At 35.9% G+C, this 26,711-nt stretch overlaps 1 protein-coding gene and 1 long non-coding RNA gene across 2 annotated transcripts; one reads left to right on the forward strand and one right to left on the reverse strand.

The window, feature by feature from the left end:
- Positions 1-106: 106 nt before the first annotated feature.
- Positions 107-24,048, forward strand: ITM2B (integral membrane protein 2B). The gene is made up of 6 exons (XM_082434525.1): positions 107-382; positions 19,318-19,446; positions 20,926-21,132; positions 21,925-22,035; positions 22,525-22,675; positions 23,797-24,048. Exons 1-6 carry the CDS (start codon positions 266-268, stop codon positions 23,880-23,882), a joined length of 801 nt encoding a protein of 266 aa, XP_082290651.1. The 5' UTR covers positions 107-265; the 3' UTR covers positions 23,883-24,048.
- On the reverse strand, positions 7,383-23,790 carry LOC309647311. Its single transcript, XR_014255950.1, has 2 exons — positions 22,916-23,790; positions 7,383-16,815 (listed from the first exon to the last, which is right to left on the reverse strand). It is a non-coding gene; the product is annotated as an uncharacterized lncRNA (long non-coding RNA).
- Positions 24,049-26,711: the final 2,663 nt, after the last annotated feature.

A 26,711-nucleotide genomic window follows, 5' to 3' on the forward strand; every position in this document is an offset into this window, starting at 1 on the left:
TAGGACCCCGCCCCGCCCCCCTCCGGCCCCGCCCCCTGCCCGCCACCCCCGTCCGCCCTCCTTGGGCCCCGCCCCCGGAGGAAAGCGAACGGTCTCTGCCTTAGTCCGGGAGCTGCGAGGCTGCAGGGCTGGTGCCGCAGTATCCCCCGCCGCCGCCGCTTAGCCGTGCTCGGAGCCCGGCCGAGGAGGCTGCAGCCGCAGCCAGGAGCCCGCAGCCCGCGCCCCTAGCCCACCGCCGCCCTCCGAGGGCGCCCCAGGCCGCGCCATGGTGAAGGTGACGTTCAACTCGGCTCTGGCCCAGAAGGAGGCCAAGAAGGGCGAGCCCAAGAGCGTCGAGGAGGCGCTCATCATCCCCCACAACGCGGTCGCCGTGGACTGCAAGGTCCGAGGGCCAGGGGGTCGGAGGAGTGGGCGCTGGGCCCGCGGGAGAGCTGCGCGGGGCCGGTGCGGCTCTGCGCCCGAAGCGGCGCGGGGCGCGGGACAGAGTCCCCGAGAGGGCCGGGCTCTCCTTTTTCTCGGGCCGCTCCCCTTGCTTGTCCGGCGCAGCTTCTTTGTAAGAAAGTGCGTGTGCAGAAAGCGGCGGCTGCCGCGGGATAGGGAGCTTGGGAGGCCTGCGGGGAGGATGATTGGAGAACGGTGCAGAGTGCACGGTCGTTGGTGCAGTCCGGGAATGTGCGCGGGGCCAGGACTGGGTTCGGTCGATCTGGAGACCGGCGGCGGCATGCAAAACAACAAAAACAACAGCGGAGTTTGGCACTTCCTCCCAGTATAATGTGCCTAAAATGGCTGACATCATTACAAGCCTACACCTCTGTCGCTTCCTACTTTCGTATCTAGGCTGAACAGCCCTTGCACTAACTCCGGCTACTGTAAAAGCCTGTTAATTTTAAAAGCATTTTCTTCTTTATCTCCTCTTTTTCCACGGCCCTTCGGTATTGGCGGGTGAACTTCACCGTGGGGTCTGTGGGGGGAGAGAGGGGGCGAGGGAGCGGGCGAGAGGAGAAAGCCAGGTGACGGTCTGCTCAGAGTAGGTTCTGGCTGTTGATTTTATAATTAAAACGACTATTCCCGGTAAAGATCACTAATTACTATGTGGATGTCTGTGTAAAACCGACAATTGACTTTTAAATGATATCAGTATCTTAACGAGAGTCCCTTACGCTAAGTGAAACTAAATGTAACAAACTTGCCTTACGTCCCTTTTAAAATTGTCCTTTATTTTACAAAATCCCCCTTTTAACGCTAAGCAAAAAATCAGGAGAGGGACCATTACTGTGCTAAGTTTTAGTGGTTTACAATAATACTCATTTAAGATATGATTGTAATTGTCTCAGAAGTTGAATAAAAAGGAAATCCTCACAGCCTCTTTCTACCAGATCTTCTTTAGGCTGCAAAAATTTAATCCTGTAGAAGTTATTTATGTTGCGTAATTTTTAATTTTTTCGTTAGCATTTTTCAAGACCTGTTATGAGTAGGATAAACTTAGTTCTAACTTTAAAAAAACTAATAATTTGTGCAAGTATGAGTAATAAGCGTTGTTTTTTATATGATCTAATGAAAATTACTACTGGAAAACACACTGTAAAAAATGTTTGAAAATACAACGTTAATCTGGACGTGCCTGTACTTATTTTTTGGAAATGTTCTAGTTAAAAACACAAACGTCAGAGGTTGACTTTTAAATGACGGTCTTGCCTTGAAATAGGAAGTGGACTGATTCCCTAAAAGGAATTAGAGTTTTGGTATTGGTATTGTTTTCCTGAATCCATTGTAAACTGTCTTGGTCTTAAGAGAAAATGTTTGGAATCCACAGAGGATAATTCCAGCAGCAAATTATTATCTTAGCTCTATGTTTATCTAACATTCATTGTACCTAGAATAAGTTGATAGTCAAGTACTCAGTCATAACAGACTGAAATACGTATATAGAGATTAGATAGATTTTAATCCTATTATTTGTCTTTTAAAAAATCCTATGAACAAATATAACTCCTCCCATTAAAAAAGAGAGAGGGAGAAAGGATTGGATGATGTCACTTCAGATGGCTTTTCCCTGTTCCTGTAGTGAAGGAGATTTGCAACTCTGGACAAAAATCAGAAATAATTTGCTGGGCAGGTTTAAATCTGACTTTTGGCATTTACTGTCATTTCTGAAATGGTGACCCTGTTTTCAGATTCTCAGAATTTCTCACAATTTCACCATATTCAAATACTATGGTCATAACAGAAGTAAAAAAAGTAACCATTCATAGCTCTGTGCTATGTTTTCTGTTTCTATTTTCTCAGATCCCCATAGCCAAAGAAAAATACTGGAACAAAGCTGTGAGGGCCAGAGTCTTCCTTTGTAAACCACATAGCAGTCATGGATGAACTGGCAGATACAAAATGACTAATTCTTTTTCTAGCTATAAGCTCAAAGACTTCTTTTCTTAAGTGAGTGACAAAATACTGCTCTACATTAAAAGTAGAATCCTTATAATCAGTCACTTAACAATAAATGAAAACCTTACTTAATAACAGACATTTGTGGACGATCTCTTAGAGCTGGGTCAGTGATTCCTTAATGTTCTCTGGTTCCTTGGGGTGACTGTGCTGGGGAACTACTGAGTTTGACTCCCTGGATTCTGTCTGCACAGAATCAGCCTTCCTGTGTTTGCCTGGGGCATTTCCGTGCCTGGTTGGTGGAGAGGATCCAGTTGAGCTAGTTACGGGCCAGAACTCCTGAACAAGAATTTTGAGTATCTTTAACTCTCCTAGACCACAATATCCCGAAAACCATTGTTTCTCAAAATGTACTCTTAAGGATCACCTGATATCATCTGGGATTCTGGTTTAAAAATGCAGATTCTTCAGACCTTATGCCATAAGAATTCTTATCACTCCAGTCAGCTGGCTTATGTAACACGCATTCCAGCACTTTTACACTGTTCCTGTCTTTTGCTATTTCTTTAGCTCTTTTCTCACTGCCGGTTGAGGACTCTCTGGAAACAGCTCCATTGTCCCATTTTTCAATCTTGTCTTTTCAGTAGCTATTATTCCCAACAGCCATGTCTGTTGATTATATTACCTCAACTAGCTTGCTATTTATTATTCTTGCCCTACATTTTCCCGTATGTTTTGTTTAATAGAGGTGAATTTGAAATTATATGCGTGTTTTATGTTAGAGGCAGCAATTCATTTATGAATGTTTGTGTTTCTACTTTGAACTTTGGAAAATTGTTATATATATGTAAATATCAAAGAAAATACTTTATGTCCTGAGTCGGAAGTCCCAGTTCTGTCATTACACAACTGCTTGATCTTGGGCTTAAGTTTTTAGATTTCTTTATGTGTAAGATGACAGGGTAGCAGCAGATGGTCTGTAAAGGACTCTTCCAGTTTTAAAATTCTATGAAAATGCTAGAATTACATAATTATATTTGGCAGGAATCAAATTGTTTTAACTGTGGAAAAAATAACAACTACCTCCTCACCCTAACCAGACTGTTCCCTTTGTTCCTCCCCATGTTCAGCATGTTACATTCCTTCCTCATATTAAGTAGCCATGGGTCACAGAGAAAGGAGGTAGATAGAGGTATTATGTAATACACTAAATTTTCACTTTGTGTTACCTCACTGTAGAACAGTAGTTGTCAGTAACTCCTTCTGTTGTCATGCCTAATTATGAAATGCCTTTCCCGATCTCAGGCGTCGAAGAAGCTCAAGTTTGCTTCATAGGTATCCCTGCAAGTTGTTTTGCTGATAAATAGTGTTGCCTCTTCTCTGGTGTGCATCGTAGTTGTAGTTGCAGACCTCCTTAAAAGGAAAAGTAAAATGCTCGTGGAGCGGAAAAGATGGGGCAGGATGGAAGCATAAGTGAAAGACTACTAACCCAGTAAGTTCTGAGTTACCCGTCACAAAATGGCTACTTGGATCCTAATTCTTTACACTTTCTGGCATTTCTGTTTGCATAAACAGGACTGGTAATTTTGCCTTCTGGTGGTGTTGGTGTTCATCGTATTTTCTGGTTTTGGGGAGGTAGAGGGGAGAAGGAACATAAAATATGATGACATTTACTGAAATGTTTTGATGTTTACAGAAGGGATGGGGAGCTTGGTTCCCTTTAACAAAAGTGCATATGATTTCCTAGTTGTGTAATTTAGTGTCTGTAAACATTGGCCAGCAAAAACTTTACAGTCACTGCATTTTAGTTCTTCATGAGGATATTGATATCTGAAGTGAGGGATTAGTGCTGGGAGACAAATTAATTGCCCCTGTGCCTACCAAGTGACTTGGCAGGACCTTCTGTGTACACACGCCTCACGGGCTGCTGCAGCTGCAGAGGGTGGACAAAATTGCATGTTGTGCAGTTGGAGGTTACCTGCTTGGGGTCTTCCCAGTGTCATCTTAAACTTATTTTCTCCGGACTAGATAGAAGCAAGTGTATTATCCTTGGCAAAATCATAAACCTGTATGACGTTATGGAATATCAGCTCTGCCATATATGAGGTTTAAGTGAATAAAAGTATTATTTTAATCAGAAATATCTCTTGAAACACATGGTACAGGCCTATTTAAATTGATTTAGAATTTAACTTTAGAAGTTTTCATTATGTATTGCTAAAGCTTGATGTAAGGTGGGACATTTTATTTATTTGTTCTCCCATACCATAACTTAAATATCTGGAGTGTCTACTTAAAAGTCATTTTCTTTCTTCCAAAAGGAAAATACTTTCTGAATTCATGGTATAACTAAAACTTCTTGGACTCCTTTGTATGTCATAGTGTCAGTAGAGGAAGAGCCAGAAAAATTTGTGTCTTTTCAAAATGACATCGGTGAATGCATCCTCTTAAACTTTTCGGTAAACTTGTCACTTTTTATTAGAGCTTAGACTAAAGGAGTTAAGGACTTTGCCATCAAAGGCTTTTCAGGCCATAACTGCTGCCTGTTAAAATAAAGGATTTGACAATGCTGAATTTCTGAATGTGGTGGTTTTTGTCAAAATGCTGTAGAAAGTAGCAACACTGGAGCCATGTTTTCAAGAAGCTTATGTGTAGAGTTATTTCCTTGGGTCTCTTATTTTCTTGCACAGAACTTAACAATGAAAGTTTTATAGGGTAGGCAACTGAAAGTTGAAAATTAGAAATTTTATTATAGATATGACACTAAGAACATCATTAAAAAATCATTTAATTGTGATTATCCCTTTTAATCAGTATTTATGATACGTGTACTTAATAGCTTTAAAGAAATCTACAGTATAATCCTCTATTTTATATGTTACCAACAATTGAATAAAATTGTTTTTAAACAACTGAAGTTTCTTTTGAGCTCTTTAATTGATTAGAGGAAAAGAAAGAACTTAATGAAGTATTTCTATAATTCTGCCATTTGGGGAAAAGCAAGTAAGAGTGAACATAGACTTTTTATTCTTATGCAGAAGACTTTCAATCTTGAGTTTCAGAAATGAAAAAATTACTATTTTTATGATAGAGGGATGTTCTAATTTTTCATTTAATGTTTATCTTTTCATGTTGATAAGTTTCTAGCAGTAATTATATGACTTAAAGCTAAAATATATTTGTCAGAAGAGAAATTAATGTTGAAATTAAATTTGCACAGTTTATAAATCCTAAACATTTTCAAGTTAAATATGTAGGGAGTTTATTTGGGAAATTGACACTAAGTATGACGTTAGGTATTTAATACTTTAAGATTTTGAAATATTTGCATAAGCCTTTTTTGGCATAGTTGAATTTCATACTTTAAAAAATGAGAAGTTTTAATGGAGTTTTGTATATTTGAATGTTTAACTTTTAATGCCAACATTACTTTTCAAGACTTAAATGTTTTGCATAACGAGTTAAGAATAAAGCTTAAATCTTGGATTGTTTTCTCTGCTTTAAATATGATTATGATGTTTAAAATTATTTAATATAAAAACCAAAAAGGTAAGTTGCATTGTTAAGTAAATCACTTACTGCAACGTCCAGAAGAAGAATCCTCTTTATGCTGAGAAAAATGACTTTAAGAGTTGGTCCACTGAGGTCTGCAATTTTTATTTATTTTTTCAATTTTTATTTATTTATTTATTTTTTACAAATTTTATTTATTTATTTATTTTTGGCCAAGCCGCATGGCTTGCAGTATCTCAGTTCCCCGAGCAGAGACTGAACCTGGGCCACCACGGCAGTGAAAGCCCAGAATCCTAACCACTAGGCCACCAGCGAACTCCCTAGGTCTGCATTTCTTAAAATTCATTTTGTCAGCCGGTCTCTCTAGTATTTCTTTTCTGCTATATATACCATGTCAGTTTAAAAAATTTTTCATTTTATAGCTTTCTCTTCAATTTATTTTACCTTGCTTTCATATTAGTGCTAGGAAAAAATTTCCCAATCCCATCTAGGGCAGTGCTAGGCATGTTAAGCAGAGAAGGCAAACTCAATGCTCCTGGGCCCAAGCAAATGATATAGTGAAGCTAGGCTTTTTTTTTTCCCCCCCGTATTAAACAACTTAGAATATTCTTCATTTTCATAAAAAAAAAAAAAAAAAAAATGGATCCAGTGTTGCTTGATCCTCCAGTTTTTAAAGGCAAGCTGCAATCAGGGTTTTTATTTAAAACTTGATTTTTCAATATTAACAACTAATTCATACCAGAATTTCAGGCAGAAACACTGAAGACTGACATAGGCCACCATTTTATAGTCTCCTTTACAGTGGAGAGCAGGGCTGGCAAATTATGGCCCAGGTGTCCAAATTGTGGCCTGCTGCCTGTTTTTGTATAACCCATGATCTAAGAATGATTTTTTTATATTTTTAAATGGTTGGGGGAAAATAATCAATTTCTCTCGTTTGGCCTAGTTCCCTCACTCCAAAAAGGGGTATAGTTCAGGAAACCACACTGTCTACTTATTGAGAAGTCAGACTATGCAGTTTGTGCTTTAGGATTTAGATACTATCTCTACGACTTACTGTTGTTAGTTTGGGTAAATTATTCCAACTCTCTGTTTCTCCATCAGCTAACTGGGAAATAATGATAATCTGTAAAAAATTGATCACAATGCCTGGAACAGAGTAAGACTGAATAGATATTAGCTGCTATTATTACTACTACATCTTTTTTTTTTTTTTTAACAATTCAAACTTTTATTTGGCACTACTACATCTTAAAGATTTCTAGAAGTAGACTTCAAGATAGAAGTAGAAAATTAATGAAGCATAGCATTTATTCATTTTGTATTGTTTTTTATAAACTAATACCTCAAACTTAACACTATTTTCACATAGTGTTAGATCCTACTGGCAAAAGTTAATTTTGTTACCTGGATCTGATAACTTGGGCAAGTCTGGAAACCTCCCAAGCCTCAGTTTCCTCATTTGTAGAATAGTATAGTGGTACCAACCTTATAGTGTTCTTGTGATGGAATTAACTGTCCCTAGTTCATAGAAACTCAATTAAATGTTAGTGCTTTTCCCCATCCCTATCTTTTAAAAGTCCCACTTTCCGCCCCCCCCCATCATGCTTGTTTTGGAATATTACTTCTTGTGTTCTTATTACTGCTTATCCCTACCTCACATGTCAGTTACATAACAAGATTGTTGATAAATAACACCCCGTTTCCCCAAGGTGTTCTGGTGAGGGTCTGTTCCTGCAACTTAAAAATCCTTAGCATTCAGTAGCTATGTCCATTTTTGTATACAAGTATATTTCTCATGATGTAATAGATGTTGACAGAATTTTATAAATCTAATTTTGGGTTTAATCAAAGTACTAACTTAGTTTTAAAATGCAGATACTAGTCCTGCCCTATCTCTGAGGAACCCACTTGTTTTTTTTTTTTTGGAACCCACTTCTTAAATTAGTGGTTCTCAAACTTTTTGGTCTCCGGACCCCTTTGTACTCTTAAAAATTGTTGAGGACCCCAAAGAGCTTTTGATTTTTGTAGGTTGTATCTATTGATATTTACTGTATTCAAAATTAAAACAATATTTACTGATTTAAAATAATAATGAACCTATAACATGTTAACCTGAATAACATTTGTAAATAATAAAACCTTACAAATAACCAATACATTTTAAGAAGAGTAAGAGCAACATTGTTTTACATTTTTGCAGTGTTCTTTACTGAATAGCTTAATAGAAGACAGCTTCTGCCGTCAGCCTGTTGTGCTCTATCACACGTTTAGCTTCTGGAAAACTCCACTGTACATTGCCCAGAGAATGAGAATGGAGGAAACAAGTGTCTTATTTTTATGATGAAAATAGTTTTGACATTGTGGATCCCCTGAAAGGGTGTCCCTGGAGCACATTTGGAGAACTTCTACTCTAAGTACTTGCTGTTGCATGGTTTTTGTTTTCATTTGTGTTTTTTGCAATTTTAGATATTACCTACTGGCTTCCTAATATGGAAAGTGAATATTTAGCCTTTTCTATATATTTACATGGTATATACATAATCTGTTCTCCTAGTATAGTTATAGTAATGTCTGGTTAAATTGATAGTCCATGGTTTTATTATAATTGACGTGAAACTTACACAGAGTAAGTAGTAATGCAGTATAACTACTAGTTAATGTAGTTATACTGCATTACATTGGAGTAAGTAGTATAACTTATTCTACTTCCTTTCTTGTACAAAACCATTTTTATTTCCCCTGAATTTGATAATTGACTTCTTGGGTCAAGGGGGAGGATTGCTTAATTTTCTATGTATTGCTAATTCATCCACATACTCTCTGACAGCAGTATAATTGCCTTTTGTATCTACAAACTTATCAGATAACTTACCGAGTTCCAAATTTTTCTTGGCGATATTTCATTTGTCATTCTTCAGTCTTTCCACCCAGACTAGTTGTATTCTAGGTATGTTGCTACACAGATGTCCTGAGAGTAATTATTATCCTGGAATTGTTCTGCCTTTGCCTCCATCCTAAGTTGGATCTTATGTTTTATAAATCCAAGAAAAAGCATCTGAGCTCAATTTTTTTTTTAAACTTTACTTGTCTGAGAGTCTTTACTCTGTCTTCACATTTAATTGATAATTTATCTGGGCATAAAATTCTACGTTAGCAGTAATTTTCTTTCAGCATTTTGATGGCATTGCTCCGTTATCTTCTAGTCTGATGCCATTCTGATTCCTGGTTCTTTGAAAATGACCAGTTTTGTTTTGTTTTTCCTCTAGAAGCTTGAGATTTTTTTCCTTATGCTTTCAGCTTTCAAAATTGTTACTGACATACTTCGTTTTCTGTCATTTCCATTTTCTGGCTTAAGGTTTATTTATCCCTTTACTATTACTCTGTTGAGCTTTCAGGAGGAGGTAAAGATAACCATTTAACTGGAAATCAATAATAGAACTTTCAACTCAGCTGTCTTCATAGCTTTAAGATTTATTAGAATATTTTCTTTAACATTAAAAATGGGCTTAATGATAACAATAGATAATAATGGAAACTATGTGCATTTTTATTAACACCAGTTTAAGGTCAGACAGGATGACCTAAAAAGAGGCATCTTCTTGTCTCCCTTTTTAATGTTCCGAAATTGTCTTCTTCATGAGTAATTTTAGAGACAACTTACTCACTACCAACTTCATTGTTTTTGCTTTGTGGCTTTATTCCTCTAACTTAGGTTCATTTTTGTAACAATATCTTGCCTTTTTCATTGATTTTGAAATGTTATATGCTAGTGTGTCTGAGTTATTTTTCTTTATTGTTTTTCCTTCATGTGCATATGATTTTAATACTTTTTGTTACTATCCTTTGTAATTTGATGAATAATAGAGAAAAATTCTATTAATTTTGTCAACATATTAATAATACTAACACTACTGTTGTAATGGTTAACACATAGTGCTTACTATGAGTGTGGCTCAATTTAAGTAAACCTATTACGATAGGAAAAATCTGTAGACACTCAGGCTAGGCTATGTCGTTTCTGGTTGGATATGAGTGTTATCCAGTTGTAACATGGTATCACTTCACTTATTACCAGAGTTAATTTGCCTAACCTATTATTTAGGTAGGTCACTGACCTAATAGCTCCATGATTTTCCTTCCCTAAGGTGCACATGGAGTCAGATGATATTCAGGCCTTATTTGGTGATACAGTACAAATAATTTTATTTAACTTCTCTGGGCCTCATTATATTTATCTGTAAAATGATGTATTGGACTAAATGAGCTTTCATGGCTCTTGCATGCAGGAGCTTTCTTTCTGAGAAGTATACTGATCACATATTCAGAGGCACCTCCTGCATGGCCAGACCATATACTAGGGATTTAAAATTCACTAAACACCTCAACCTTCAGGAGGCCCCTGGTGTAACTCAGAGAGACCAACCATGTAAACCAAATTAATCACAGCCTACTTAAACATCTGTGTCTGTTTTCACAAGAAAACAGCCCCCTAGATCCAAGGGTGAGGAGAGTGGTAGAATAAGGGAGCAAGATAAATGACTATTGAGTGTTCATTGTACATGCATTTGGTGCTAGGCATAGGTTCAAAGCACTTTTTACACGTTCACTGTAGAGAGACAAATATCTCTGATCTCAAAAACTGGAATTATTTTTTCTAATAGTCATTTTGTATAACTTTCAAATTTCTAAACTTGGATGGGAGATATAACTTTCTACATTTGAATTACTTTATGTTTTTAGAAGATATACTTGGAATTTTCTCTGCAGAAGTTCTGCATTTTACATGGAATGACTCATTTGAATACAAATGTATAGTTATCTCGTTGAATGACATTAAAATCCAAGATTTATACAAAAATGAGTCCAGAACAGGTTTGCTTTTTTTCCCCTCTAATCTTGACACATAATTTTATGATGAATTATAGAGTAGAGCATTCCTATCATACTTAAAATTTTTAGGAAGACGGTTGATATTCTTATTAGGAACAATATGAACTCATGATTCAGCCAGTGGCAGAAGAAATCTATCTTGACCAATTTATCTATCCCTAGTAAAGGCTGTTATTAACAGTAAATATCATTTGTATATAATGCTGTTGTTTAATCTCACCAATATGAATTGGAAAACCTGATGAAATTTCATAAAGTATTATCATTAGTACACTTCTCTTCAGTGTAGATTGAATAAATGCTATATTTAAATGATGGTCATCTTTTAAAATGTTAATAAGTAGGAAAAAGAACAGAAGACTTTTAAGGTTTTCCTGTATTAATATTCTGCTGTGTACCAGATACTCTGCTTGCCCCTAATGTAAAAAGTGATTAAATTACAATCCAGCACTAAAAGCATTTACAGCCTGATTTTTTTTTATAGTTCTGGCCTATTTTTTTTTTAAACCTAGGCATGTGCTAATTTTATATAATGCCAGTAATTTGGTTCAGATTTCATATTTCTCACAGTAGTTAAACTGTTATGCAATGACTTTAAAATTTTAATTTTTTTATTCCTGTTTTGCTGCTTGTGTATCGTAGGATTTGTTAACAGAAAAGGACATTAATGAGAAATGGTTTTGTAGACATTGTAATTTTATTTATTTATTTTAATTTTTAAAAATATTTATTTATTTTATTTATTTATTTTTTGGCTGCGTTGGGTCTTGGTTGCGGCATGCGGGATCTTTCGTTGTGGTGTGCGGGCTGCAGAGCGCGCAGGCTCTATAGTTGTGATGCGTGGGCTTAGTTGCCTCCTGGCATGTGGGATCTTAGTTCCCTGACCAGGGATCGAACTGGCGTCCCCTGCATTGCAAAACGGATTCTTAACCACTAGACCACCAGGGAAGTCCTGACATTGTAATTTTAGATTAGTTTCTCTTTTTAAAAATCTGTCCCTGTTCCAAGTGTAAAATAACGCAGTAACGTTAATATCCATATAATGCCAATCACTTGGAAAGCTGCTCCCTTTTTGCATTTCAGACGTAAGATTTCTCATGTGAACTTTCTCACCATAGTTGAGATAGTATCAATCTTACCTGAAAAGTCAAATGAGAAAATAAAATTCAGATTACTGATTTAAATGAGTAAGAGAAAATGCAAACAAATGTTTGGTGTCTTTATAGATTTTTAGCTTCTTAGCCATAGATTTTTGTGTTTTACATATAGCAGAGTATATTTGGTAATGAATTAATGCTATTAATGGTGAACAGGTTGCTGGATCATGTCTTTTTGTTGCTTTTTTCCATGCTGGGTAAAGAAAACTAATGTAGAAGCCAGCTGAATAGAACATGTACCAGTGGTAAATGGATGGCACTGGTATCCTACATGATGGTAATCAGTTGGAGCGATTGCCTGTGTAAGTTCTGTGGTTCAAAGAGTATAGTTAGGAGAACATTTTGGAAATTTTTTTAAGTAGATCTTAAATGATGATCAAGGTTTTTATTTTTGAATTCTTATTGGAATAGGAAGTCATTTTCTTTTCCTCTCCAGTAATGCCTTTTTTAATTGGCCTTTTCAGTATTTTGCTGTAGATAGCTTTTTTGTTTGTTTTTTTAAGGGTGAACATATTTTAAGAGTTTATTTGTAAGCAATTTTAATTAATTTAATTTAATGAGTATATTTTAACAAGTTAAATTTATTTCTGTGCATCAGTAAAGTATTATGAAAGGAAAAAAGAAGGAATATTAAAAAACGAAAGGTGTAGATTGCTTTTTATTGGCTTTACCCCCAGAAAATACCTGTTTCAGCTTACCTTTCCCAGCTAAGTCAGATGGTGGTGGGGATACTAATAGCTATCACTTATTTAGCACTTACTATTTACTGTGTGCCAAGCAGTGATCTAAATACTTCACTTGTATTTCCTCATTTAATCCCCACACTAACCCTATGAGATTGGTGCTATTATTAATCCATTAATGATGAGGTGACTGAGACAGAGAAGTTAAAATACCACTTGTCTGTTGCCCATCCTCCAAAATTTTGACATTTCTTGTCTGCTATCAATCTTTTCATCCTTATCTTTCTTAAAGGTTTATATCTTTTTCTTCTTCAGTATCATTTAATGGGCTCTTAGGAAAAAACACTCTCCTTGCTCCTCATAAGTTGGGAAAGGAGAGGAATTCGAATATACTGGAGTATTAGTTACATACTGAAATTTTCAGCCTTTCTAGCTTTATACTGTTCTGTTAATTTTGACAAATACATGCACTTGTGTAATCACTGCAGTCAAGATGCAGAATATTTTCCTCACCCCAAAATGTTCTTTAATATCACTCTGTAGTCAGTCCTGAGTCTCACACCTGTCCCAGTTTTCTGTTCCTATAGTTTACCTTTAGCCAGAACCTCATACAGATGGTATTATACCCTGAGTAGTTTTCCTTCATTCTCATTGTTTCTGTCTGTCCGGAGAACTGGGTGTTGTCTGGAACATCTTTGATTCCCATAGCTCTTGGACTGTGGTTTTTCTGAGCTTCTCCAATCCCAGCTTCTGTCACCATTTTTGGTTTGCTTATGCCATTCATGCTTGGATTTGTTCTTTGCAAAAGAATACCTGTTCTGTCATTTAAAGGATTCAGCTGCTTTATTCACCATATTAATCCAGTCTCTAAAACCCAGAACTCAAAATCCTTTTATATGGAGAAGTAGTTTAAAATTAGGTTCTCAGAAGGAAGCATACCCAGTCATAGCCGGAAATGAAGATCAAGGTTCAAAACCAAGCAACACTGTAGGAAAGTACTTGGTATGTTTGGTCTTCACTAGGAAGAAAAATGATGAGGGAGGAGTTGAGAAAACTAGAACATGGATGAGAAATCTGTGAAAATTTGAATTATTATATATATTTTTAATGTTGGCAGCTAATTCTGTATTTTGTAAAACAGTGTACAGGCCAAACAACACATCCATGGGCAGCTGGCCTGTGCATCCCCTATTTATTGATATTACTGAATGTGTTTTAAAAAGTACATATTTCTAAATAAGTCTATTTCTGAAGGTTCAGTAGCTTATGCTACTCTGAGTTGAATAAATTGTATTGGTTCTTTTCTGTATTTCTGTTTTTAAATATAAAGTGTTTTATGCCATCTCTTTTTTTCTTTTTCTTTTTTGTAATACGATTTTTAACCCTAAGAGATATTTTCCTCTTTAGTATTCTGGTTCCTAAAGTGGTGTTGTTGCATTTGCTCTAATAATGCAAAATAGTATGTCTGGGAGCTCTGAAAAAGTGTCTCTTCATTCATTCTACAAAGAAGGCTCACATAGAGATGCCAGAGGACGTGAAGTGTGAGTTGTTAGTATGGGCACAGAATAAAAATTATATGAAAACCCTTGCATTTTGTCTGAGTTAAGTTATAATTGAAGCACATTTACGGAAGCCTCTTAGGGAACTGATTGAGGTGACCTAATTCTTAACTAATTGAAGTACCAGAACAGAATTTACTCTTCATTTTGCTTAAGATATAATTGGTTAAGTAATTTTATTATCATATGATAAGATTTATTTGAACCAGAAATTACTACAGTGCAAGAGTGAGAATGCTTTTGAAGCCGCTTCTTTCTATACCTACTGTTGAGGGGTGATTATAGGCCAGTGTGTGCTTCAGCGTCTTCATTTATAAACTGGGGTAAAAACTTGAGGTTTTAGAAAGATTAATGAGGTGATAATTGTACAGCACCTGTGGGAGTTCTTTTACCTTAACAGCATCATTTAAGGTGCACCAGTTTTATTGCAGTACAAAGGGAGGAAATGTCTATGACTTGTTTTAAATTAGGCCAAGTAAAGTTATATATCCCAGTGAAGTTGCTCTTGTTCATGAGTGGTTTTCCTTTTTCTTGTGATTTTTATGATTTTTGTTGTTAATTATGAAATAATCCAAGCATGCAAAAACAAAGAATTTGTAGTACCATTTATATGTTTTTTTCCTTTTATGTTTTTTAAGTCTTCAATATATGGTGGTTTTTTTATCCAACTTGACTTTTTTTTTGCTTCAGCATTATGTTTCTGAGATTAATCTCAAAATCAACAGTGCTAGTTGGTTTCATTTAGACTTTAATTATATGAACCCATAATACTTTATTCTTTACTTGTGGACATTAGGTTATTTCCAGTTTTTTTTCTTAATGACCATTCTGCAGTAATCATTATTGAGCCTCTTTTTGTGTACAGAAGTGTTTATCTAGGGTTATGTTATTAGGAATGGAATTACTGGGTCATAAGATATATGTATCTTTAATTGTATTAGGTACTGCCAAATTGTTATTCAAAACATTTGTACCAGCTCCTGTCTACTGTGCGAAAGTCCTCAATTCCCATTGTTCCACACTTTCTCCAGCACTTGGTGTTGTTAGACTTTCTTTTGTTGCCTGGTATATAGGAACTCAGTTGGTATTTTTTTCTCTCATTCCCCATATTAAAATAAAATTTACATGCAGTAAAATGCACCTATTTTATGTGTACAGTTTGATTGAATTTATGGTCATTGTATAAAGTCATGTATCCACCACCATAATCAAGATATGAAACATTTCCATCACCCTAACAAATTTCCTCATACCTCTTCCATCTTCCTTTCACCGTGACAGCCACTAAGATGTTTTTTGTCATTATAGTTTTTCCTTTTCATAGGTAGTCTTCTGTGTTGGAGTTTTTTTCACTATAGTGTTTTTGAGATTCAGTATGAATATACCACACTTTTTATCCATTCATCAGTTAGTGGATAGTTGTGTTGTTTCTCGTTTGGGGCTATTATGAATAATGATGCTAGGGCGATTTATGTGTAAATCTTTGACTCAGTTGATTTTTAATTACTGATCTTCAGCAATTTTGCTGAACTCTTAATTAGTTTGAATAATGTGACTTTCTCAGATTTTCTACATAGACAGTTATATCATTTAATATAATCACAGCTTTGTATTCTTTTTTCTAATCTTTTAATCAGTTCACGTTCTATCATTTGTGTACTACCTAGGATCTCTAGTACAATGTTGAATGAAAACCAAGAATCAGTTTTAGTGGGCATTCTCGTATTCCTGACTTGAAACGGTATGGTTTAATTCTGAAGTTTCACCATTAAATACGAAGTTTGCTGTAGATTTTTGATCATTAGCCTTTTTCATGTTAAAGAATTTCACCTCTTCTGGTCTGCAAAGAGATTTTATTATGAATGGGAGTTATAATTTATCAAATGCATTTTCTACATATTTTGAGACGGTCATGTGGGGTTTTTCTTAAATCTTAACATGTGGCTTTTTTCTCTAAGTATACTCTTTCAAGTTTTAAAATTTAATCATTTAAAATGCATTTTTAAATCACTTAGGTTAACAACATTTCTATCTTGAATATACTTTAATCCCTTCTCTGTGACTTAGACTGTAGCAAGGAACGTCATTTATTTGTCATGCATGCTGTTAATTTTGACTGTAAAATGCTTAAGATTTCAACCATGTCTTAATCACATTTGAATTTCCCACAGGATCTAGCACAGTACATTGCAAATAACAGGCCCTGAATGTTGAACTGGGCTGCGTGCTTAGGGCTCCTGTTCTTTGCTAAAGAGCCACAGTCTCCTGTGCGTCATAAATTCTTATGTTGCCCCCACCTTTCATTGTCACGCTGGCTGCTGATGCGTAACTTTGGGGTCATTAAAAAAATAAATAACCAAGCTTTAAAAAATTTTTTCTACATTCTACTCCCTCATCAAATATTAGTTGAGGGCCAACTAAGTGCCACGGTTGGCTTGGTGCTACCATACTAACCTTATAGAAATTTAGAGAAAAAAAGAGATTAGACAGACTTTGAAGACCTGATACCTCTTTTATGAAATAGATGATCGTGGTGCATGGACTTTGGGTCTGTAATTTGGCGATTCAGACTCTTATTTCCTGATTCCTAAGCCATGGTTCACGTGGTTGAGGTGCTGAACAAATGACCTGTGAGTAAGTGAGGTATTTTATAAGTTAGATTCTCTTGAGAAATTTAAAATTTTTGTTTTATTGTCATAGTCCTGAGTTGTGATTTTTGAATGAACATGAGAATTCAGACTCCATAGCATGTTACACAAAGTCCCTCTGTGACCTGCCCCAGTAACCTCTCCATTCTCGCCCCTGTACCCCTCACCACCATACTGGGCACTCCAGCCGTACCACATGTGACCCGTGGAGATGTCATGCATTCTGGCCCCATGATTTTATTCATTCTTTGCCCTACACATAATGCCCTTTCACTCTGTCTTCTGCATGGGTAATAAGTGTTCATCCTTCATTCTTCCCCAGTATTTTCTCCCCTGGGAAGTCTTCTCCCAATCAGCCCTTCTTCTGTGCTTTCTACATTCTCCTGTTAGAGCCTATGGCATATTTATGTTTTTTGTATATTTGTTTTCCAGGCTGATCTGAGCGATCTCTTTCTTGGCAGAGGCTACATGCCCAGTCCTGGCACAGCTCTTGGCACATAGTAGACGTTTATAATTTATTCTTGAAAATATTGTTTGTTGACCTGCTAAAAATGGTAGAGCAAAAGGCCTAGACACTTATCAATTTAACGTTTGGGGCTGCATATTCTTTTACGAGTGTCTGCCCGTGCTCTTTGGCTATTCCTTTAAGTGCTGCTAGTGAAGAGAGCCTGCCAAACAGAAGCGTGTTGTACACACATTTGACTGTCTCAGCAGCTGATACCAAATGTTTAGAAATGACTATTTCCATCTGTCATTCTCGTCTCCCCACCCTGCCTCCACCCTAAAATTAATTATGCTAGGAACTGTTTCTTACCTCAGACAAGGGCTCAAGCAAAACACTACATGTACTTTATCATTCAGGTTTCATAATACCTTATGACTCCGTGGAATTCTTGTAACTTTCTGTTCACAGATGGGTATCTTGTATGGCTTGATAAATTCCTCTAGGTTTATTCTCAGTACACACTACTTCCTTGCAGTGTACTTGTTGTCTTGAGTATGCATACCATACATTGACAGGCATGCCTAGCAAAGTGTGATGCTCTCACAGTGTTTGAGCCAATCCTTAGATTGAATGGCATTTTTTCTACAGTGTTAAATTCTGTGTTTAAGCTCAACCAACCCAAGCGCCTTAAATTGTTCTTGGTTGGCTGGGACATCTGGGCTTGGGCTTTTCCCCGGTAGTATCAAGTTTAAATTCCTTATCTTAGAATTGAAAACATAACCTTAGCTTTCATTCTTTCCTCACTGAATTCTTGCTTCAACCGTATCCAGCATTGTTCATACAGGTTTTCTTCCTAACTTTTAAGTTATATCCTATTTACCTATGGAGGTGTAGGTCAAGTCTACTTTCTCCCTTAATCCATCCCATATTGAGTTTTCCAAGTAAAGGGTAGAGTTATATACTTGAAAGGCTGTACACACATACTACTTACTAGATCATCTTTTATTATGTTGGTTTCAAGTCAGTTGGAGCCTTTCTTTTGCTGTCTGTACTATTTCTTGAGCCACTGGTTATATAACACCAGCAGCTAATCTCATTTGTTTGTTAGCTCTTTGCACATGAACATGGGCACAAATAAGAAATTAGCTATAACTCTGAAGCGACAGTAGAGGGCCTGAGTTAGAAGGGCAAGGCGTGTATCTGACTGAATGTCTTGACCCTAGATGACGTTCCAGTGCTAAATTATTTCCTTGAGGGGGGTCAAAATCAGAATGCTAACAATCGTGTGCTAGTTGTACGTCTCTTGACTTAATAAGTTTTTCTTACTAAATCTTTCCTCAATTTTCTACTGCTTCTACTGATATCTTAAAAATGAAGAACTTTGTTGAACTGGGATTCTTTAGGGTAGAGCAGTGGAATTATAGGATTATTTTAAATACATTTGTCCTACTTTTTTGAGATTCTAATTGTTTAAAGAATCTGTTTAATATTATTTGGTCTGTCCCCAGTTTTCCTGTTAATTTTTCTTGTGTTTGGTTAGGAATGGCTTTGTACCTAGTATGAAATATTAATTACCTGCAGCAGGCTAACATATAATTTTATAAATAATCTCATATACCCTGACATTGTAATACACAAGACTCAGCACCATAATTTTGCACGACAAAGTTGTATTGTAGCCTCTTCTGAATTTTTAAATATTAGAAGATATTTTAATCACTAAAAGTTAGGCACAGAAAATAGAAATTGTGGAGTATGTAATTTATTGCTCTAGAGATATGGGTGGCAGGTGGGGTATTGAAAGTTAGAAGAAAGAACTCTCCCAAAAGACTGGTGTCTCAGCTCAGGAGGCATTGGGCTGGGTCCTGGTACCACCACTTAATCATTCCTGGGTGGATTTTGATTAGAGACCTGACTCCTTTGGTCTTTATATCTTTGTTTATAAAATGATAATTATTAAGGTTTCTTTCAGGCTTGACATTTCTGTGATTCTGACTGGAGATAAGATATTGATCATCAGTCTTTCTCATATTTTAGGACCCAGATGAAGTGGTACCAGTTGGCCAAAGAAGAGCCTGGTGTTGGTGCATGTGCTTTGGACTCGCATTTATGCTTGCAGGTGTCATTCTAGGAGGAGCATACCTGTACAAATATTTTGCACTTCAAGTAAGTGGGAAAATGCTAGGGACATTTTTGCCTTTCCTTCACATGTATTAGAAAATTGGCTCAAACTTGTTCTAAGCCTGTGCTTTTTGTCTGTGGCCTTTAGCCAGAGTGGTGGTCTTATTTTACAGTTATGTTAAAAAATCTCCTGAGCATAAGTTTGCTGAACCTATTAGACGGTCACTAAAAGCAGAATAACATTGTTTTGCTGACTAAAGGGTATAGATAGCTGGATGATTTTTCAAAATTGACTAACCCTCAATTTTCCTACCATAATTAATAGCTGAGTTACAGTATTCTCAGTTGCCAGTTGAATAAATACACCAGCCTCAAATGTCATATTGATAAACTATAATTTGATAGACATTTTGGGCTTCCCCACAATAGCCTTTTGCTCCTGGGCCCAGAGTATAGTGGTTCCACTTCTCTCTGCCTCTTCCCCAGTCATTGGTTTCTCTTAAGAATGTGATTTCAGCAATAATGTTGAAGTAATTTAGGATAAAAGTTGTTTATAATTTATTACAGAATAGTAATCCCAGTGGATTAAGACATTTTTTTCTTATTATAATGATTATGATTTATGATCTCTGTCTTGTGATGTATTTCTCTGACAATAATTCAGTACGTTTACTTCTTTTAACATACCAGAGTTTGGAGAAACTATTGACAAATAGATTTTATTTAGAAAATGAAATATTCTACAGAGGATGTGTAAATTTTGTGCTCATTTTCTGTATTTTTTGAGATAATGGCATGTTGATAGATGTTAGTGAAATACTAGTCATCTTTCTAATGCAGTTTTTTACAAGAAATGTATTTTTATATAAAAGAAATCATTTGCGATTCCACTGTCCAGAGATATTTGTTGACCTAACATTTTTTTATATGCTCCTAATCTTTATTATATATGCGTACTTTTAAAAAAAATCTTTATAATGATTTGCTGTAATCTGATATTTTCCACTTAATTGTGATATATTTTAAGGAAAAATCAGAACTACTTGTATGCCTGTGGAAATTTCAGAAAAACTATCCCTCTTTTGGCTAATAAGAGAAAAATCATGTAATCAGTGAATCACATCAAAAAGTTTTAAAAGTATGTTTTTTCAGAAAAACATTACTGGTTTCTGAATATATTCTTTTATAAAAATAAGGCTTACAGGTAGAAATAGGCCTGTGTGTTTCTTCAAATTTACTTGTCACCAGATGGATAATTGCTTTTCTATTCTGTTTTTGTCGAACACAGAAAGTAAAGGAGAAATCAGCTGCTTTTCTCCTTCTGAAACCGGTTTTTTACAGTACTTTAAAACCTGATCTTAAAGAATGTGTTAACGCTGTAATTAAACTGTCTGACTTGTCATCTAAAAGTAAGAGTTTGCAAGCAAAATGCTATTTAGGTAAAGGTGGCAGCTTAAGTAATACTTAACATTTAAAAACCTGTCTTCCACTGAATTGCTGAAATAGTGTTTAAACTCTCTGTAGCCAGATGACGTCTACTACTGTGGAATAAAGTACATCAAAGATGATGTCATCTTAAATGAGCCTTCTGCAGATGCCCCAGCTGCTCGCTACCAGACCATTGAGGAAAATATTAAGATCTTTGAGGAAGATGAGGTTGAATTCATCAGCGTGCCTGTGCCAGAGTTTGCAGATAGTGATCCTGCCAACATTGTTCATGATTTTAACAAGGTGAGCCAGGTGCCCTGAACTGTAAAAAGAATGCCCGTTCCTTAATTGATACTTTTGTAGTTTCATTTTCAGTATTTGTTAATTTATTCTATTTATGGTTTACTTTTTACTTTTTAAAAAAAATGGCCTTGGGTTTCTTCTGCCCTGCAAGATAAACTCCAACATTTGATGGGCTCTCTGAAGCAGACCCTCAGTGAACCTACCTTTCTTCCCCTTGCCTTGTCTGTCTGAATACACACCATATGCTGTTCTTCCTTTGTTGCTAAATTGCTTTTAGAAATCTAAATGTTTACATGGTTTAGTTTAACTCATTTTAATCCTCAAAACCATCCTATGAGATAGTCTTTCTCAATCAGGTTTCTCATCTGAACCACAAGAACACAAAATCATTTAATTGACTTAGTTCTCTATGGATGGTAGTAACTAGTTAGTACTATTCTAGATGCATAGGAGAGAAGTTAATTTTTATATACAATAGATGGATGCCTTAGAGGGCATTAGGGTTTTATAAGTGAGGGGACTGGGGACTAAGTCTCTTAATCAGATGATAGTTTATTTGAGTTAATTTTAATAGTTTGTTGTTATCTGATAAGAACTGTATCTACTAGTAGCAAAATTTCCTCTCCCATTACTATTTCCATTCCTACCCCACCAAATTCTTGATTTGTTGAAATGCAAGTGATTTACACATTCTAATAGTACAAGTTATTCTTAAAAATCCAGTTGCTGCCTGTCTGTATATTGGTAATATTTGTACATTAATCTAATGAAAATATATCTTTTTCTTCCCAGAAACTCACAGCCTATTTAGATCTTAACCTGGATAAATGCTATGTGATTCCTCTGAACACTTCCATTGTTATGCCACCCAGGAACCTATTGGAGTTACTTATTAACATAAAGGTATAAAACTTTCAAATACCTCTTATTATTTATGCTATTACAGCATCTTGGAATTCCTTGTTGAGAAATTAGCCCTATAGGAGCCCATCTTACTGACAGTATGGCTAGTAAGCATTTTACAACGAGGAACTAAGACTTGTGGTTTCAGTTTTTTTCCTTGTCTCTTTTCTTTTAGTAGTTTATATTTTGAAATTAAAATGTAATTTCTAAAATTATATTTAAGTTTTCCTAAAGGACCAGAGAATAAATCGTAGGCTTTTAAAAAATAAGATCTGTGTTGCAACTAATCAATTTTGATGCCATAGACAATATGTAAACAAATGGGCACAACTGTATTCCAATAAAACTTTATTTATAGAAACAGATGGTGGGTAGTAGTTTGCCAATCTCTGTTTTATACTATAATCTCTTAAGAATTTTGTCTGTTTTCCTTGTCTGTTCAATGTGTGTTTTGAGATATCTGTGTAATATATTCTTTTCCACATGTAGGCTGGGACATATTTGCCTCAGTCATATCTGATTCACGAACACATGGTCATCACTGATCGCATTGAAAACATTGATCACCTGGGTTTCTATATTTATCGACTGTGCCATGACAAGGAAACTTACAAACTGCAACGCAGAGAAACCATTAAAGGTAATACTTTCTAATGTTAAAATGTTGGCCAAAAAAGTTTGTTTCACTTCATTGTGTTAAATTAGATTTAGATGTAAGCTAGTCATTGTTACCAATACGCTTGCCGTGAGTGAGAAAATAAAACTATATTGTACATTGTATAGTATTTCTAGATTTCTGAAGAATCATCTTAATTCTAAATCCACTCTTTTCAGATAGAATAGGCGGATGTGAAATGTCATTTCCTTGAGGTGCTCTTACCTCACTTTGCATATGGCCACTCAGTCCACGTTTCCATCCTACCCCTTTGGTTGAGCTGTACTGTGCAAGGGTTCTGCTTATCCAGAGGGTCTCTAAAGTAGCTCTTCAGTTGTATGCTCAGGGATCTAGGTTCTAAGCAGAGTTTGCCTTTGGGATCACACTGAAGATAACCACAGTCAGGTTAGTTCGAAAGGAATTTGGCTGAAGAATTAAGAGCATTGACACAACTAATGTAGCTTTGCCAAATCACTTAACCTTTGTTTTCTCACGTGATGACATTATCTCCCCATTTTTTTTCAAGCTCATTGTAAAAATAAAATGAAAGTACATGTGATAGAGCTTTAGAAAGTAAGGAGTGCCATGCAGATACACTATGATGTGATTTCTTTGAAATTGTGGCACCTAGTTAAAGTGCATTCCTGGCTTTTTGTTAGCACTTTTGATAATACTGTTCTCCCACATTGGGCTGGTGAGTCACCTGAAGCCTGCTGCTTGATTTCTTTCATTTTAAAATGATCTTATGGTTCATAGTTTTTTTTAAAGTCATAATTTTACGTATAATAAAATTCACCCTTTTTAGTGTGTAGTTTTGAGTTTCAGCAAATCACCGCCACAGTCAAGATGTAGAACATTTCCACTACCTTCAAGGTCATAAATTTATATGTATGGCATTATTATTGTTACTAGCATCTGTTAAGATACTTAGTTTAGAAAAGAGAGGGAAATTATTTTCTGCAGTGTTAAAAAAAAAAATCAAACTATAGAAGTTAATGGAATATAGAGTAAAATATTTTTATATGTCTAAATAATAACTGTGAAAATTAACATGAATACTCATTACTGAAGAATCCGAAATTTAAAAAATTTTCCCTTCCAAACAGGTATTCAGAAACGCGAAGTCAGCAATTGTGCTATGATTCGGCATTTTGAAAACAAATTTGCTGTGGAAACTTTAATTTGTTCTTGAACAGTCAAGAAAAACATTATGGAGAAAAATTTAACACCACAGCATAACCCCACCCTTTGTATTTTGTGCAGTGATTTTTTAAAATCTTCTTTCATGTAAGTAGAACACAGGGCTTCACTGTTTTTCATCTCATTAACTCAATTAAAACCATTATCTTTAAAAAATCTTTTTTTCTTTCCAAGTGTGGTGTCTTTTATCTTGAATTAGTAGTTGTATGAAGTCATAGGTAATAGTACACTTCACCATAGATCTTAGGAAGAGTTTAAATTTCATTAATTCATTTATCCAGATTTTTATGTTTTAATTACGCATTTTCAAGAGGAGGGGTTATCTAATAATCATATATCTGCATACGTAAAAATGGACCACAGTGACTTACTTGTAGTTGTTGCCCTGCTACTTAGTTTGTTAGAGCATTTGAGCACACATTTTAATTTTCCTCTAATTAAAATGTGTAGTATTTTCAGTGTCATATTTAACTATTTAGAGTATGATTTCCACCTCGATGTTTTAATATCCTAGGCATCTGGTGTAATAATATTTTAGAAAATGTTTGGAATTTAAGAAATAACTTGTATTACTAATTTGTATAATCTATACCTGTGCAATGGAATATAAATATCACAAAGTTGTTTGACTAAAGGACTGTGTGTTGTTTTTCCCACATAATAAAACCAAAGAGTAATTTGGTTCTTAATATCTTGAGCTATTTCTTACAAATCCAGTTCTCTATATACAGTGGGTAAAGTCAAAGTTTTTTTAAAAAATAAAAAACTTTTAAAGTAACTACATTCTTCATGGATGCTATTAAAGTAACATCTAAGACTCAACCTTGAAAGATGCTGTTTAAACATTTTAGAATAATGCTTTTGTATTTAGTGGAAGGGCTGTCATTAAACCTGAACTTTCCAAGGAACATAAAGTGCTTTCTTGAGAATGTCTTCTCACAAATGGAGCATTTTGAGTTATAGTGGTGATTCTTATATTTCTAAGGTAGTTTCCTATCTGAAATAATTTAGAATCCACCCCTATTTAAAATATCTAAGAGTAATTTCACTGTAAATTCCTGAGACAAATTCCAATTCTGAATTTAAGAAGTCAGAATTTTTAAAGCATCACAAACCCATAAAGGATTTAGTCTAGGAACCAGTTCTGGTCTAACAAGAATATTATTTGATTCCTGGCTCTTGGTTTCTTTTCAGTAATACTGTAAAAGGTTTAGGCTGGCTAGTCAGGTATTCAGAGATTGAGGATTTGTTTTAGAAGAGAATATATTCTAATAAAATGAGAATTGCTTTTCCTTACCTTCAGGGCTCTGAAATTTCATAGGTTTTATGGGCTATGACCATTTAGGAGCACATTATTAATTCATTCAGCAGATACTTAACGAGCATCCTTTATATGCCCGGGACATGGCATGAAGCACTGAAGGTATACCTGTGAAGAAGAAAGACAACTGCTGCCTTAGTGGAAACTCGCAGTCTAGTGAAAGGGACTGATGAATAACCAGCTAATTACAATACAGTTGTGATTGGTACTGTAATGGGGAAGAACGGGTCCAAGAGCTTTGGGAGCCTTTATGAGGGACAGTGAGATTTTTGGAATGTGCAGTGCATGGGACCAGGTAATAGAGGACCTTTTATGCCATCTTGAGGACTTCCTTCAATAGATCATGGACTGCTATTGAAGGTTTATATTTTGGAAGGCTGTGTTTTAGTTTCTGTTTTCCTATGGATAATAGTAATGCTCTATTCCTTAGGACAGATGAACTGCTGTAACAATCCTAACATCTCAGTGACTTCAAACAGTAGGATTTTGTCTGTTTTCATCATTACTTCAATGTGGCAAGAAGGCTCCCAGGGACTCACACTTGCTCATCTTGTAACAATGCCAGCTTTGAATCCTCAAACTTGCCCTGGAAGGGGAGGAGCTAGAGTGGTAAATCCTGCAGGGGTTTATAGGCAGGCCTGAAAGGCACACATCACTTTTCCCTATTTCCATTGGCCAGAAGCTTCTCAGCCGTATGACCCCAGGCCAGATGGGAGATGGGGAAATGTAGTCATCGGGTGTGTCCAGGAGGAGGACCAAAATGATCTGCTGAACACAAAGCATTGTCTTTACCACAGATGGACAATTCGAATGAATGAATGAATGAATGAAAAAACTCACGAGAAAATAAAGATCATCCATAATTCCATCACCCAGAAATAATCATAATAAGAAATTGTGTTTTTAAAACTGTATTATCTTACTACAATAGCAGCATACTCTTGACAGATTTGGAAAATATATAGAAACACAGGGAAAATAGAAATTATTCCCCCTACCAAGAGCTCACTGGAGTTTTTGTTGTTATTTTGGTCTATGCAATTGACTTCTGTGTCTTTACTGTTTTACAGTCTTTTCCTCCACTTAATATAAGCACTTTACAGATCACTGAAAATTCTACATTTTAAAGGCTGCATTATATTTATTGTGGATGTGCTGTAATTTTCTAATAAGTTCTCTCTTGTTGGACGTTTCAGTAATGTATGACATTTTTGCCATTAAAAATGCTGAGATGTATCCCTTATTTAGAGTCAGTTGAATAGGGGTGCCCCTCTCACCCAAGCTTGGTCAGTCAGATGTTGCCCAGGAGTTTTGGAACTCCAACTGAGATTCTGGGTTATACCCTTTGAACTCATGTGCCATGCCTGAGACTGCAGTCTTGGTGTGGGCATGGGTGGGCTTGGGAAAATCAGAAGGCAAAGGAAGTGAGTGAGAAGGTGACATCATCAGGCAGGCACAGAGGACTGCCTGGTTTCCTGGTGGGTTAGGTGAGACTCAGCT

Source organism: Balaenoptera physalus, assembly GCF_965194825.1.
Source record: "Balaenoptera physalus genome assembly, chromosome: 18".
Classification (NCBI taxonomy): Eukaryota; Metazoa; Chordata; class Mammalia; order Artiodactyla; family Balaenopteridae; genus Balaenoptera; species Balaenoptera physalus.